The sequence below is a fragment of the Hippocampus bargibanti genome, linkage group LG08, assembly GCF_051943395.1.
Source record: "Hippocampus bargibanti isolate YZ-2025 linkage group LG08, ASM5194339v1, whole genome shotgun sequence".
Lineage (NCBI taxonomy): Eukaryota > Metazoa > Chordata > Actinopteri > Syngnathiformes > Syngnathidae > Hippocampus > Hippocampus bargibanti.
The window spans coordinates 26,364,127-26,380,421 of record NC_142741.1 but is presented as its reverse complement, the minus strand read 5'-3'; the positions used below and the strand labels follow the sequence as shown (position 1 = coordinate 26,380,421).

At 43.5% G+C, this 16,295-nt stretch overlaps 1 protein-coding gene across 3 annotated transcripts in view; it reads right to left on the bottom strand.

The window, feature by feature from the left end:
* Nucleotides 1–16,295, bottom strand: part of il1rapl1a (interleukin 1 receptor accessory protein-like 1a) — a 237,149-nt gene that overhangs the window by 83,208 nt on the left and 137,646 nt on the right. For all 3 annotated transcript variants that reach the window (XM_089003081.1, XM_089003082.1, XM_089003083.1), the window contains exons 3-4: nucleotides 7,829–8,114; nucleotides 149–335 (exon numbers count right to left, since the gene is read on the bottom strand). In XM_089003081.1, coding sequence (XP_088859207.1) covers nucleotides 149–335; nucleotides 7,829–8,114 — 473 coding nt within the window. The remainder of the gene's footprint in view (nucleotides 1–148; nucleotides 336–7,828; nucleotides 8,115–16,295) is intronic.

Here is a 16,295-nt window from a genome sequence, read left to right as displayed (position 1 = left end):
TAAAACCAAGCAGATCAAAAACGATTTGCAAGGCTGCTTGATTCCACACTCGCTGCGTGGGCAGGCAATTGAGAGACTATTTGTAAACAAACCATTAAAAAGTCAAGTTTTCCATTGTTGTGGTTGTTGAGATGTTAGCCTGACTCACCTTGTACCAAGTAATGTCTGCTTCTTTGCCCGATTCAACGTAGTCGTCAATGTCAGGGCACACGATGTCTTTGCTCTTGCTGAGTTCAGCCTTCTCCATCCGTCGCATGTTGGAGTTGTAGCACTTGTTGGTGTCGTTCTCCGCCACCATTAACGACATGGAAACCTTCATGCAATAAGTGGAATTCCTGCCGAGAGACAAATAAAGACGCTCGTTTACACATGCATCGTTCTTAACTCATTCACTGTCAGACCATGGGCTAAAATGTGTCCACTCCAGTGCCAGGGTTTTTGTCATTTTCACTCCAATTACAGAACCCACAGATTATTGACTTCAATTCAGAGTAAGGAACCTTAGCCCCTCTTCTTTCATCAGAAAAAAAAGTGAATTCCTAAGTTATATCGGTCTGGAGTTTTCTGAGCTTGAAATGGGGGCGGCTGTACAAAATACAATACATACATATTGGTTTATAGTGCTTTACGAAGCGCTGACATGGACTAAAGCCATGTGCTGACCCTTCGTAGAAGTGAAAAAACATTGCCAGAAATCGTTTCATCGGCACACCCAGCGAGAAAAACCAAAACCCGAACAAATTCTGGAATGGCGCTGCACGTCACACTTTTCAATTCCCGAATAAATTTGGGAATGGCAGCGAGTGAATGAAATATGTTGCTTTAGTGTTTGACGACCATCCAAGTCCTCACCAAAAGACTGTAAATCTTGTTATGCAAACGAATCATACATCAGTCATGTCCAGAAACAAAAGATGAATGTTTCTTCTGTCATCCTATACTTACAAAGCAGATTTGGCTGCCGCGGGGGCAATGAAATGGACTTGGAGGCCATGTTGAATATTATTAGCGCGCAAGCAAATATCTACTGCCGGATGATGCTCCACTTCCAAGTTATTATCATTTTCAAAAGCCATTTTCCCATTGGAAATTGCCTCCATTTATTACATTCTTTCAAAGCTGAACCCCATTGCCTTATTGGAACCTTTACTTCACCGTACAGGAAATATTATTAAAAAAATAAGATGTTGTCACTCTTCATTTCATGTGAATAATTGGGCTTTAATAAAAATTGTCTTCAGATTTGCATTGGATGTAAGCTTATTATGATGTGTCTTTTTCGGTTCTATTTCTGCTTCAGTTGTTGTCATGCTCTATATTTTTTTAATAATGATCCATTTCATTTCTAAGCGCCTTTCAAAACTCTCAAGGTCATTTTATTTTCACAATGATTTAGTGAATTGTATGAGTGACATATCCAAATCACCCCACAGGTAAAGCGCCTTAACGGGGGTCAGTTCCCTCCGAGCATCTCCCCACTATCATGTCCTTCCAGTCATTTTCATCCCCCATTGTTACACAACATTGGCGGCTTTGGGAGTAAATGTATTCCGGCATCTTTCATGGCCGCGACCAAGATAGGATTTATGGAGGAGTGATCGGAGGTGTTTTCGAGTCGTCAGTCGGAGCTTGGCAATGCTAAAAAGCAGGCAGACAAACAAACCCTCTGGCCTCCCACCAGGAAGGCCGGGAGCGGTCCAGGCGAACCTGCCCCCGCTTCCTGCTTCCCTAGCAACCGTCAACACACGTCACACTTAAGCGGTGATGAATTTTAGCCGGAGGAGGTCCCCTTCAACCTCGCCCGCCGTCTCTCACTCAATAGCGCGTTCACAACGCTCATCTTCATGATCTGCGGCGTTACAAAACAAGCCGTGTGCGATGACACTCGGCCGCCCCAAAATAGAGAGAGGCGCAAACAAAGCACAAGGGCACCTACGGTTGCCATAACAACCCGGCTGCGGGGATTTGCTGGCTGCCATTCATTCACCAAAGCATTAATAAGGTCAAGCAGTAATATGGCGCCGTGCATCGCTTATTGGCCCGCGTGGAGGAAGCTCGTTTTCTATTTAGTCATTTATTTATTTGTTATTTTATTTATTTAATTATTGTTTTATGTGTGTATGTATGTATGTATGTATTTATCCATGTATATTTATTTCTTTGACCATTTATCTATTTATCTTTTTTTTCTTTCTTCATGTAAATATGTATTGCTGTACGTCTGTGTAAGCTCTCAGTCGTACAGGAGTGGTCCATCGATGAGAAGGTTTCTTCAGCCGTCATCTGTACAAAAGTGAAGGTTTCGGAATAGGGAATTAAACCAATAATTCTCAAGATACAAAAAGGAGAGGAGTAGCAGTACCGTACATTGCAGGAGTTTCTGAACCTTCTCATGTATTGCTGTATTTATTTATCCGTTTAGATATGTATTTATTTCGGCACATTTATTTTGTATTTGTATTTACCAGCTTGCAATTCCACGATGCACGCCCGAATGAGTTTCATTGGCGTCATCCACAACAGACATTGTGAGCCGTCAACATCGCCGCACGCGCTCTTGTCCAGAAAGAAGAAGGAACAAATCTTGCCGTGCCACTTTTCAGTGAAAGCGGCTGGCTGGTAAGATCCAGCCTTCCCGACACCTGTGTTCACCCAGTGTTCACCCATCGTTGCGCCACTTTGCCCCGCCTGAGCCAAGTGGCTCATTTTCCAGAAGAGATCCAAAGCGGCTTTTCCTTCCATTTCATGACATCACATTTAAGGCTGGCCAGATGCTCCCGTTCACCGCAAACGCTGGGGGCTTGGCTTGATCGACTCACATGATGGAAGCAAGGAGGGAGTCAACTTTGCCCCCCCGCCCCACCTCATAGCTACGAAGCACACGTGCATATATACATATCCTTACAATTTTCTAAACTGCGGCTGAAAGAATTGCCATTGAAATGAAGCATTTGGTGGAGAGTCCTCCTCCACATCACAAAGCAGACGACAAAATGGAAAAAGCTGCCCGGAAGCAAAAAGAAGCGACGAGCAACGGCCCTTCGGGTGGATGGAGGAGGCAGAGGCGGCACTTCAGGCCAGTCGAGTCCACTCGGAGGAGATTTCAAAACCCCGCCGCCCCTCTTAACGCATATCTGCCTATGCAGGAAATGGCCCGCCTGGTTAAGCAAAGCAAATATGAGCAGAAATAACACGGCCGAGGCACGGAGGCCCAGCGGGAGCAGACGGATGTCGATTCTAAACATCCACACATACACAGTGTCACGTGCGCAAGGTCGCCGCCTCCATGGACAGCCAGAGGTCAACTTCCTGGTGAAGGCGCTGCCCGTGTCACACTTGATACCGCCGCAGCAGTTGAAGAGGCTGTGATGTGACGTGATTGTCCGCGCGGCGTTAATTAGGCAGGGACACATGGATGACGCCACTTCTCTTGACAGATTCAATACTGCCATTATTAGGAAGGAAAATATGTAGGAGTGTTGTTTTGTGTGCTTGACTGATTGACTGATGCATCTCATCAGAAAAGTAAGGCAAGGAGAGGAGGTCAGAGCAGATATAACAAAGAAAAAATATGTCTTGCCTGCACAGCTCAATTTCTCAATTTGTTTCGAATTATTTGACGGCGTTCCGACGTTGGCGGTTGTCCACGCCAAACGCTGCTTAAGACATGACGAATGGCGCGCAATCAACTCTTTACAATACATTGTAACTCCAGGTTAAGCTCAAGCAAACTTCATTTACGTTGAATATCAAAGTCGTTGTGATATTTAGTATGAACAGCTGCTCCCCTAATTACGAACATTCGAGTTACAAACAACGGTACGTACAAACATTTTTGTAGCGCACGTCATAATGTGGAAAATATGGTACTTACCATATTTTTGGAACTATAAGGTATTATAAGGCGCACCTTAAATGAATGACATCATTGTAAAGCATTTCCATGTATAATGCATGCCGGATTATAAATCGCAACTTTTCAAAAAACTGAAGGCTTTTAGCCTTATATTTTAGCCGTTTGATTTTAGCCTTCTATGTTTATTTGACATAGTTTAGCCTTATAGTGTGGAAAATATGGTATTTATCATTTCACTTTATGCTTAGGATTGCTAGCTTTGAGTACGATACAGTGTACTCTGGTACCGCTTATCTGAAGCTAACGCTGGCAGCAAACAATCTGTGCATCCAACAACACGGCCGTCGGCTGTGACATGATAGCGGCTACGTAGCAAAATAGCGGTTGCACGCTCGGGTAGCGCTCGATTCATGAGCGGAAAGGAAATGGCGGAGAGAAGACTTTTTGCTCCCAAACACATTTTCAGCTCCTAAAAATGTACTTGGTCGTGTAATGTCACAGTTGATGGGCGGGCGGCCACTCCGGAGACTCATTTCCGCAATTTGCCCCCCTTTACCATTCATAACGGTCACGCAGGTATCCAAATACGTCACAGCTGTGGGACTAAACGCTACGCAGCGGAGCATCCAAAGTGGAACACGGTGAAATTGCTATCATTTGGGACTTTGACAAAGTGCCCCCTTGAAGATGAGCAAAAAAGGCAGAGTCGGTAAAATGCACTGAGACCTTGGTTCAGTGAGCATCAACACCAAAGCCAAAAGACAAAGTCTGTGGCATTACGTCACGGGGTGACATACACGACCCCGCCACCCGCCTCTTATCAACAACACTGTGTGAAAACAAATGATGGCGTATCTGGAACATCCATATATCCATTTTACAATCTATTTCACTGCCCTAGCCGCTCTCGAGGACTTGCACACTGCGAGAATCAAAACAAGGGCACGGAAAATCCTACTGTACCCTCCGCACCCTGCCCACAACCCTGTCCAGACATTTAAACGGCTTCTTCCCCCGTCGCCATTGACGCTATAAACAGTAACCCAAATAGAATTGTATAGGGCCTTTTTGCATTTTTTTTATGATGATACCAGTGTGGCGTGTTCTACCAGAGACAAATTCCTTGTGTGTTCTAAATACTTAGCAATAAAGATGATTCTGATTTTCTCATCAGAAGTGTTGCAGGAGATGTCGGAGCCTATCCCGGTCATCTTTGGGCAATGGGTAGGGGACACCCTGAACCAGTTGCCAGGCAATCGCAGAGCAACGCAGAGATGAACACAGATGCTCAAAGTGACTCCATTTTCAGTGTTGAGTCAGTCTGTTGTGCATGTCTTAGCAATGTGGGAAACAACTGGAGTACCCGGAGAAAACCCACGTCGGGACGGTGTCACGCTCGTCTCTGGTATAGTGGTGAGTGCGTGAAAATGAATTATTTGAGCAACTAAGATGTCGACTGTGGAATTTTGATCAATGTCTCCCACCCAAAACAATAAAATAAGACAGTCAGGAGATAATTTACTGATTAAGTTTGACACTATTTCAGTCCTGAGATGTGAAGTCCACCCACTTGGATTTTGAGGTTGACCAAAGGCATTCGGGCGGAGATGCTCAGGTCACAAGTGTGACTCAAAGGCTTACACTCCGACAAAAAAGACCATCGATTTCAGCTCAGGGGGAAAATCACTCACGGTGTGCCATCCGTGAAGACACAAAAATAAAATAAAAATCCCAACGGCTCCAAAGCACATGAAGTCACCCTCGGCCGGGCACTTTCTCGTGTGCTCTGAATTCTAACTTTTAAAAACAACATTCTGCAGTCATATTTAAAATATATATATATATATACACACAGTGATACCTCAGCTCACATACATAATTGGTTTCCAGAAAATGCGTGAAAGGAGAAAAGTTTGTTTTCTGAACATTTATTTCCCATAAGAAACCATTAAAATGAGAATATTCCGTTTCCAGGTCCCCATAAAACGTAATTTTCTACTAAATAAGCCTTGAAACGACACAAAATAGACCTTATGTTATGTATAATAAGTGTGTTATTGTATTGTAATTAAAGAAATAAACTGTACTGTATGAAAAAGTCTTTTTATTGACCTTTGTGATGGTCGACGATGTACCGGTAGTTGCCTCTTGATGATATCCGAGTGAAGTTGCCGTGCTTTCTCTGCGATAATACCCTCGCTCACACTGTCCCTTGCTAGCTGCTATTCGTTCACCCAAATCAACAGAAGGTTTTCAACCTCTTCTATTGCCCGAGACCGTTGCTGAGACAACACAGGAACACCCTGGGCCACACGTAGCAATGGTCGACTTAGCGTACTGGTACTGGGACGCTAAGTCACACAAACGCACACTTTGTTCGTATTTTTCGATGATCTCCTTCTTCTGCTCAACCGTCATTTTCTTGTGTGTCCTCTTCGGTTTAACACTAGCCTGCGGTGGGGTCTTTTTCTGTCCCGTAATAGCAAAAGTACTCCACCCGATAACAAACCACGTCTGCACTCAAAGAGGGGGGGTGACAAAAACTAGTCTGCCAGCCACTGTGGTGTTGTGTAGTTTGGTTCGTTTGCCGAAAACTAGTTTTTTCTGCCAAGATAATATTCTCGCAAATTTAATGTTCGGAAGGCGAAAAGTTCCTGAGCTTAAAGTGTTTGTAAACTGAGGTATCATTGCTTATGAAAAAAAACCTCAGGGGCTTCCATCACATTTTCACCGTCACACAAGCACGCTTAGCGTACGTCAAACCTCTTTGGCTCCTTGAGGCCTTTAACCCAATTTACTAAAAACTCGGTGAAATGAAGAGCTGCAATGAGCCAATTATTGAAGGCTGTTATCTGGCATAAAGGTTAATAAGTTACCGTGACACCATTGTGCCTCTTAATCTTATTACGCACCACGCTAGCAACACAAACTACCGATAATTTACGAATTAGAATCAGAATCAGCTTTTTATAATATGTAGAACACGCAAGGAATTTGTCTCCGGCAGAACACGTTGGACGTGTATCAGCATCAAAAAAGGACCTGACAAATCAGTACGGGAGGCTATTCCTTCATAAAAGGGCGAAATCTCCGGAACAACGGGGACAAAATGTGCAAAGTATCAAGCAGTTAATGGCTACAGGGAAGAAGCTGTTTAAGTATCTGCTGGATTTGGTGCGCATGGATCAGTAGCACCTGCCTGTGGGGAGTCGCTGGAAAAGGTGGTGGGCAGGGTGCGGAGGGTACAGTAGGATTTTCCGTGCCCTTGTCTTCGAGGCTGGGTAGGCTGGTGCCAATCATTGTTGTTTTTCTGCCATCCTAACTGTCCGTTCAAGTCAAATTTGGTCCATTTTTTTGTGGCGGCCCCAAAACAAACCGTGACGGAAAAACATTTGCTATGTACATTAACTCATTCACTGCCAGGCGTGTGCTGAATTGTATCCACTCCAGTTGTCATTGTCACTCGATTTCCAGGACCCACAGAATAGTGAGTTTTAACATACATACATAAACATTCAATGCAGCGTTAGAAACATTGGACTCTCTTCTTACATCAGAAAAAAAGAATTCCTAAATTATAGGGATCTGTAGTTATATGAGCTTGAAATGAGGGCGGGAAAATACAATGCAATCCATACATATTGCACTTTAAAAACAGCTGAAGCTAGAAAAAAAAGTGCAAACATGGAAAATGTAAAAACATTGCCAGAGTTCTGGCCAGCGTTTTCTCAGCACCCTCGCAAAAAATAGCAAAACCCGAACAAATTGGAGTATGCCGCTCTACGTCATATCTTTCATTTCCCAATAAATTTGAGACTGGCAGTCTTCTTCTTTTCCTTTCGACCTTTCGGTACATCCACGCAAGCTCACGAGATTCTCTGCAAAAGTATGTACCAGTCATAATAAGTGATGTAATAAAATCAGGCTAAGTCTCTGCGCTAGTTGAAAAAGCGCGATGGACACATTTCTTACCGTAAGACGCAAGAGTACAGTCCGACGTCTTGAAGGTCGGCGGGTCTAAACCAGATGGCGTCCTCTTCCTTGCTCATGCGCACGCCGTCGAAGGAGATGGGCTCCTCAAAGTCGCTGTGACCCAGGCCCGAGCTGCGGTACCACATGAGGCTGAGGCCCACGCTCTGAGCCTGGCTGTAGTTGGCGCGGATGTAGCCATAAAACAGGGCGCACTTTAGCCGCACCGGCTCGCCCTGCAGGACTTGGTACTTCAGGTAGTCCACTGACCAGTCCGTGCAGCCGTCCACTGGAAAGACAAGCGGGTAGAAATCGACATCACTACTTTCTGACATTTGCTTTTGATGGACAGGACAGGACAGGACCAGGGGACTCACCCGGTCCTGTCTGACGCATACGTTCACTTTCAGAAATCATCAATCGGGAGATTTGCGTGCTGGCGACTCTGTGGCGCGTGTTAAAATAATGTGAGCGTTACAAAAGTGTCCATTAGAAGTCAATAAAACACAAAAATGCTTTCATTGTTTATTTCGACATTCAATTAGTATAAACATGTGTTTTGTTTTTTACATTTTCTTTTGTTTGACCTTCAAAATGAACGCTCTGTATTGTGTCAGTCGTTGCTTTTGTCAGTCGTGAATACGGTGGTCTCCCGACCAAATGGTGAGACTTAACATGTATGCTGATGTATTTTTCAGTTTGCAAAAATAGGCCAGTGAGCTATCCACTCAAAATGAACACGTTTGCAAATGAACAAAATCACAGCTCAGTGTAGCCTAACGTTACAACAAAATGTTTTCAAAGTAAACACGGATTTTGAAGAAGTGTTCTTCAACCTATGTATTTGAGAAAACAGCCCGCGGCAAAAAGAAAAAAAAAATGTTACAGTACTTTTGAATAGTGAATCAGTTGCATTTGTTTGTTTTGAAAGCTTCTTTTGCCTTTCACCTGTTTTGGCTTCATGTGTGCACTGCAACCAAGCTTGGTTAGGAATGCACCAATCAAGATTCAGCTAATTAAGGATCGAGCAGAGTGCATTGTGGGTGTTTCATGAATAAATGAAATGAAATGAGATTTTTACGATGAGTCCATTGATGCAACTATAGCAACTAAAACCAATGAAAAGGGTGATTGGAAGTTTTATTATGGTCACTCCTTCGCGTGATCTAATGACAGTTTCGTGAGTTGCAGTCATTATTCATCATATATTTTGCAAAAAGAAAATGTATTGATGAGACTATTGATTTCACTCCATCTGACTCATTTGCATTTGTGGGCTGGCATTCACCCTCCCGTGCTTTTGTTGTGTATTCTGAGCATGTGTGCCGTGTTGGCCTCCGATGGCAGAAACTGCTGCAATATTCAAATGCGACAAGTCGCCAGGCATTTGGGAGCGGCCTGTAAAACGCTCCGTAAATGATGTCACACTCTTGTATGTGCCGAGGATGTACAACGGCACACGCAAAAGGGGGGGAAAAAAAAAGACATAAAAATACACCAAAAAGTGCAAGGCAAGATATTTAACCAGGAATATATGGAAGAGCATAACGGAACATACACGATTATATTGGAAAACTATTTTCGTTTATTGAAGGTGCGCCTTTGTGGCTGGAAAACTGGGGAAACCAACCAATTAGTCAATCATGGAAATGTAAGCAAATACCCATTGGGATATAAATTAGCTTTGGCGTCACTCGCACATTTTACGGCCAAACTGTCTGTATATATGTGAAGAAATAGGAATCACGTGGCTATGCAAATCCTTCCCAATAGTCAAGCTTCCTTACGGGCACACTATCACTTTTAGTCTTGTAGCGGCGCTTCTCATGTTGCCGCAGGTGTACGCCATATTTGACGGCGTAAGAAAGTAAATTGTTGTTGGGGGTGATGGCGGCTTGAGATAAAGCCATAAGAACGCCAACTGGGAGCGATGCGCCGTCTCAAAGGGAGAGCTACCATTGTAATTAATACTCTTAATTAGCGGGGAAGTCACACATGCATGCATTCCCGATATGAATATGAGTTACTTGTCTGCCTAATTACAGCGGCTAATTACCAGTGGGCTTGGCCACACAAAAAAAAAAAAATGGTGATGTGAGGATGTGATGGCAACAGAAAGCATCATTGGGGCACAATGTGTGAAAGCTGGCCTAATTATCGCTGCTAATAACGAGAGCGGGACCCATCAAGTGTACTTACAAGCAGGAGCACATGTCTTCAATTCAAACTCTTATTAACTCAGATAAACAGATTTCACTCTGGGGCTATTTTTTTTTTTTTAAATGCGCTTGATTCAGCTTTTAAAAATGGCGCTCAATGAACAATTCCAGTTTGGAAAGGATCCAATTTGATTTCAAAGTATTCTAGTAAGAAGCGAAATCTTCAAGTGGTACATTTGAGGTCCGTGAGAGAAAGGCTTCTACGTTAGCTCGCGCGAGACTGAGTGACCAGCTAGCATAACTGTCACCTATGTTGGCGTACTTTAGTATGGGTTTGTCATTTATTATTTACTGTGTTTACATGATATTTGTGGTTGAGTTTGTGTGCTATGTATGTTTAAAAAGGGTGGAATGAAGAGTCCCTAATCGAATACTGTTTAGCGTGGTAGGAACACTTTTTAGCGCCCAGGAAAGCTATGTATATTTATATAAAATACACAGATAACATTTTTGCGTCTTATAGTCTGTTTTGCCTTATATATGGAAAAAGTTTGCAAATACACCATTCATTATTGAAGTACCGTATTTTTCAGTCTATAAAGCGCACCCTTATACACTTCACTAATGTGGGACACCGCGAAAAAAAGACACTACGTCCAAGTGAGGCCTCCCAGAAAAAATTCGTGAGAGACGAGCGCCTCTGCACTCTTGACTGATTATAAATGATGGATGCAGACAAACCTCATAAACAGTCAGTGTGTCCGACTGGTCAAACTTCAAATAGGGTAAGTTTAGGCATTGTGTACGCACACACACACACACACACACACACACACACACACACACGGACCTCCCGAGATCTCCCGCTGGGGTTTGTCCAAGTGGAACCTTTGTTTGTGTGTGCTGTGTGCGCTGTAGATATTTTGATACGGAACTCAGAATAGTTTTATCAAGTCAATTAGAGGTTGACATTTCTCACATTCCCATGCTGGGCTCAAAATCAATGCTTCCCACATGGCAGTCACCATCTCTACATGGCTTTCTCTCTCGCGCTCTCTCGCCCACTCCCGCGCAAAGCGCGCACACACACACACACACACGAGATTTTGCTTCCACCTCTGGGAAATCGTACCTTTTGGGCAACTGCTAAACAAGCTGCAACTTCAAGGCAGGCTTTTCATAAGCACACGTTTCCAAAATGGCTTCCGTCGTGAATTATACTGCAGCATCCGAGACTGCAGTACTTTTTTTTCCGTGTCCCATCAACGGTCTTCGGGGGGTCATATTGTGTGGGCGGTGGGCTTGTCAAATAACAATTAACAATTTGTGTGCACCTCGGAGCATGATTTCACGGAGTTTTTGACACAAACGTGACACAACAGCAAGAATAAAGAATAAACGGACGCACATCCATGCAGAAACACACCAGGACAGAGTTGCTGTGTTGTCGGCGTGTTGTTGCTGTTCTTGAAAAAAGCTCTGTGGGATTTTAAAAAGCAAAGGGTTCATGGGTCCATCAACATGTGGAATAAATGACAAAATGTGTCACTGAGTTTGTAGTCACGGATCCATTTCTGAAGTCAAGTCATTGATTGACAGCCAGTCACTTTTAGGAAACGTGACTGATTGATTGGTTCGTCACCTTGTACGTCACGATTGGTTTCTAAAAATAGAATTCAATCTCATTGTTTTAGGAATGAAATTGGGCGCTGCGCAATTTCATTACCGTATTTTCTGCACTATAAGGGCACCTATAATAAGATTTTGTTAAAAGCTGATCCTGCATCTCATAATCCAGTGCCCCTCATGTATGGAAAACGTTTTAAATAATGTCATTCATTGAAGGTGCCCCTTATAATGCGGTGCGCCTTATGTATGGAAAGGTTTTTAAATATGTCATTCATTGAAGAAGCGCCTTATATTCCAAAAAAAACACGGTAGTTACGGGGAAATGAAGCTTCAAATATGCTGTTTAAATGTCTGCTAGATTTGGTGCGTATGGATCGATAGCGCTTGCCTGAGCTGAGTCGCTGGAAAAGATGGTGGGCAGGGTGCGGAGGGTGCAGTCGGCTTTTCCGCGTAAAAACAGTTTCATCTCTCACACTGTTGGTGATAACTTGCTGGAGGCCAAACAAAGATATGGTCACCGTCGCCAACTCATCACTTCCTCCATGATTAAAATCCGAGCATCTTTTCTGACAAAGCCCCGGATCATCCGAAATTGCTCCTCTCACTCTAAGCCTCATCACTACCTGCTCCTCTAATGAAGTGTAATTATCAGATTTTGGGCAGGCGGAGGGGAGTGGAGCAGGTCCAAATGAGAGTCAATGATCTAGACTGATAAGAAGTCTTAATAATGATCTGTCACGTTGACTTCCTCTTCTCTTTTGAGATCATTTCCACACGAACGTTTGTCCATTTTCATGCGGCGAAGGCGGGGGCGAGGGAGCTATTTGTTTGAGACCAAGTCCTGGGAGTCATGTCCCCTACATGACTCCCCTCTTGGTCTTACGCCAACTGATCTTTACAGCGGCTAAAAGCACAGCCTTGCGATAACGTGGCCTGTAACAAATAAAAGTCCGAGGCCAACGGAAAAAAAGACAAACCGCCACCGTGCAGCATATCAGCCCTGTTGGCAAGCATGCTAACCAATCAACGGTGGACAGCTGTAAGCACTGTTTGTCCCCACAGCTGCTCTTAAAATACGGCTCTATCGTGTTCTCTCTCCGCCCTCACATCCAAATAGAGCCAAATAAAAAAATCCAAATAAACATGACATAAGGCACTAATGCATTTCCGTAATGGGTCGCCCGGGTCGTGTTTCGCAAAGCAATTTGGCTCACGGATTTGTTGGACGAGGGAGTATATCATTTTCAAATAAAGTCATCATCAAAACAAGAGCACCTCCGCCAAGGCGAAAGCTGATTTAACCGGAAGTAATGATTGGATATTGATGATCCAATGAGCTAAAACGCAGTTTCTGGAGCTGCAGGAGCAAATAGGAAGCAGGGAAGCTTTGTTAAAAGTGGACACTTGGTTGCGATTGATGTGCTGAAAAAGTTCGTCAATCATCCAATAGCGTCACGACGATGTTATGATGGTTGTTTCGATAATGTAGTGCCTTATATTTATGATGATTATTATGTTTACGATTTTCAGTCGTGCTCAACGTTTACTAGCATCGTCGACTGACTTTCTTTTGAGACGGTTGTGAAAACGTAATGAGTTGAAAGTAGCTGATGCCAAACGATCCCAACGCCAAGCGCGATTACAGCCGCCGCACTTTGCCGTCTCAAAGCCTGCTTAGATTGCTCGCAACAATAAAATCCTTATTGTCATCCATAAAGCTATAAAATAAATGGCGGGCGCCATCTCAGATCAAATTGATGTAAATAAATATTTCCCATGATCATCGCCTGGGCGATGGGAATCAGCTTTGAGTCAAGAAAGAAAGTCCAGTTGGCGCCTCGGGTCTGTTTTTTTTTTGTTTTTTTTTTTGTTTAATGAAATTTGAAGTTTGACCGCCATGATCACGTCAGGACACATTGGAGCGATAAGGCCTCGCTTCATTCACTTCTGCTGTCTGGGAGTCACGTGAGCGCATCCTGTTGATGTTCTGTTGCCGGTCCCTTGAGATTACATTTGATAGCAAGTGGCATGGACTCGATAAACCTTACGATCACAAAGCGCTCACGTTTATGCATTACATCCATTCACTCATTCGCTGTTATTCCTGAAAGTATTCGAGAATAATCAAGGCAAATCCACTCCAAAGTTTTCCAAATATAAGGCACACCACAATATAAGGCGTTACAGTACAATTTGGGGTGACGCGCGACTTCTTTTAAAGGGGGGAAATGGAGTCGGTGGCTGCTGACAGTAGTTGTGGCTCAATATGACTTCACATATAAAGCGCACCGACCGGCGTATGAGGCGCGGGATCATCTTTTCAGGAAAATCAAGGCGTTTGGGTGTGCCTTATACACCGGAAAATACGCTCACCGTTTTATGAGAGTTGTCTGGCACTTAAGAACCCCAACAGTACACTTGCTGTACTGTTAATAAAACTATGGTGTGACTGCAGAATTATTGAGATGAACAATATTTATTATGGATTAAAAAAAATGAAAGGTGGAACAGCATTTGGAAAAGGGCTGCGTCTGACCTTGTAGATGGCGCTATATTTACGATCATTTGTGTACATTATCTCCACGTTCTTCCTCATTGTCTTTGCAATAAGACTGGAGAAGTTGATGTCCTTTTAATCTCTCCCGTCCGTCTGTGTTGCGCTGTTCCAAATTTCTCCGTCTCCGAGCACTGATGGCTCACCACTGCTCATTAAATGCAAATGTGGCCCAAACACCGATCATTTTTAGACGTGGGAAAGATTTGCCCCTCTCCTCATTTCTCCTATTCAGCCATTAGATTGAGCCAATTCGCTTTGTAAAGATGACATCAGGTCACCTAAAAAATACATAAAAAAAAAAATCCACCAAATCAATGTTAACTGTGCGGTTTTTTTTTCTTTTGCGGGATTGCACACGCAGTCACTTGATGGAGATGAGTGTGCCTCTTAACTCATTCACTGCCAGACAATGTGCAAAAATGTATCCACTCCAGTGCCACGGTTTTTGTTATTATCACTCGAATTCCAGGACCGACCAGGAGGAATATTGAGTTTTAGGACTACATAAACATTCAATGCAAAAAAAAATTGTTAATTGCTAAATCATATGTGTCTGGAATTATATGAGCATGAAATGAGGCCGGCTGTCCAAAAGACAATGCGATACATACATATTGGTTTAGATAGCACTTTAACAACGGCTGAATATCGACCAAAGCGCTAACATGGAAAAAGGGAAATGCTACACCCTTGTGGAAGGGAAAAAACAACATTGCCAGAGGCCAAGGCCAGTGCTTTATCAGCACCCAAACAAGAAAAAAACAAACCAAAAAATAAAATAAAAATTTGGGAATGGCGCTCTACATCATATTTTCAATTCCCAAATAAATGCAACAATGGCAGCGAAGGAGTTAATAAATCCGTTTTAGAGCTGTATGACAAAGTAGCGGGCTTTTTGTGAGTATCTATGTATTTTTTTATTTATTATTTATTCCTCCTAACCATGTATTTATTTTAGCCGTTTTTTTTCTATTTATCGATGTATTTATCTATTAATTTTTTTCCAGACAAGTGTCCCCGTCGTAATTGTGCAGAACAAAAGGCGGTGTGTAATTCGGAGATGAGGAGGGTAACCAGAGTGAAGCCGGGAGAAGGAGACAACCTTTGATGAAATGTGACGTGACGGCCGCATATGCAAATAAGACAAGCGGCGTGCGTGTCTTGCAGGCCTTCTGCCACGCAGCCACCCACCGACACCAGCTGAGCAAAAGCAATGCCAGACTGCTGCCTTTGGTGACGTCCTGGCACTATAGAATACTATCCTCTACCTTTTTACCTCATTGGCTCCATTCATATGTTGTCAGTTGCAAAACGTTTTTTTTTTTTTTGTTGCCCGCGGCGGAATAGGCGCTCAATCATCTGTTTGGAAAATGCTGCCGTTCGACGAACAAAAGTAATGTGGGCCGAGTGGGATTTTAAATGAGGCCAGTTGAGGCCAGTTTTTGGTATAAAACTGGAAGCACCGAGCTAATTTGACCAAGATCGGCATACATGATTTGATTTTAATCGATTGTCAGCATACAATAAACTAGAAACTATTTGAAGAATGACGGCGCGGCAGGTGTTTATGACTCGATAGAAATAGAACCCCAATGCGGAAATGTGCAATTGAAAAGAAGCCATTGGCCAAGCAACGCACTTGCGGCAGATGAGACGTTGATAGAAAATCATTTGCTAGCTTTCTCGTTAAGCTAACTTGGCTGAAGCGCAGTGACGCATCCCAAATGAAAGCCGCAACATAGCAGCAACGGCTAATGACGGACAGACGCGTGATTATTACCTTGAAAGACGAGCTGGATAAACAGACCCCGGATGAACTTGCGTGCGGCGCCGTATGATTGCATACTGATCTGCTGACATCCGCTCGTCACCGCAAACAAATTGAATCACAGCCTCCCAGTCTGGTGCATTGTGGATTGCATTTTTTTTTCTTCCCTCCCACCTACCAAAATCATATTTGCAGAAAGCGCGCTGTAAATTGCGCCGTAGCGCACGCCGCCGTTGCTGTGAAGCACAAAGCTCGCCACCTGAGAACCACAAAGACGGATATAGACAACAACAGGGAAATGAAGCTAATATAAGTTCTCCTATTTGCATACATAGTGGCAAGACTATAACTTGAAGG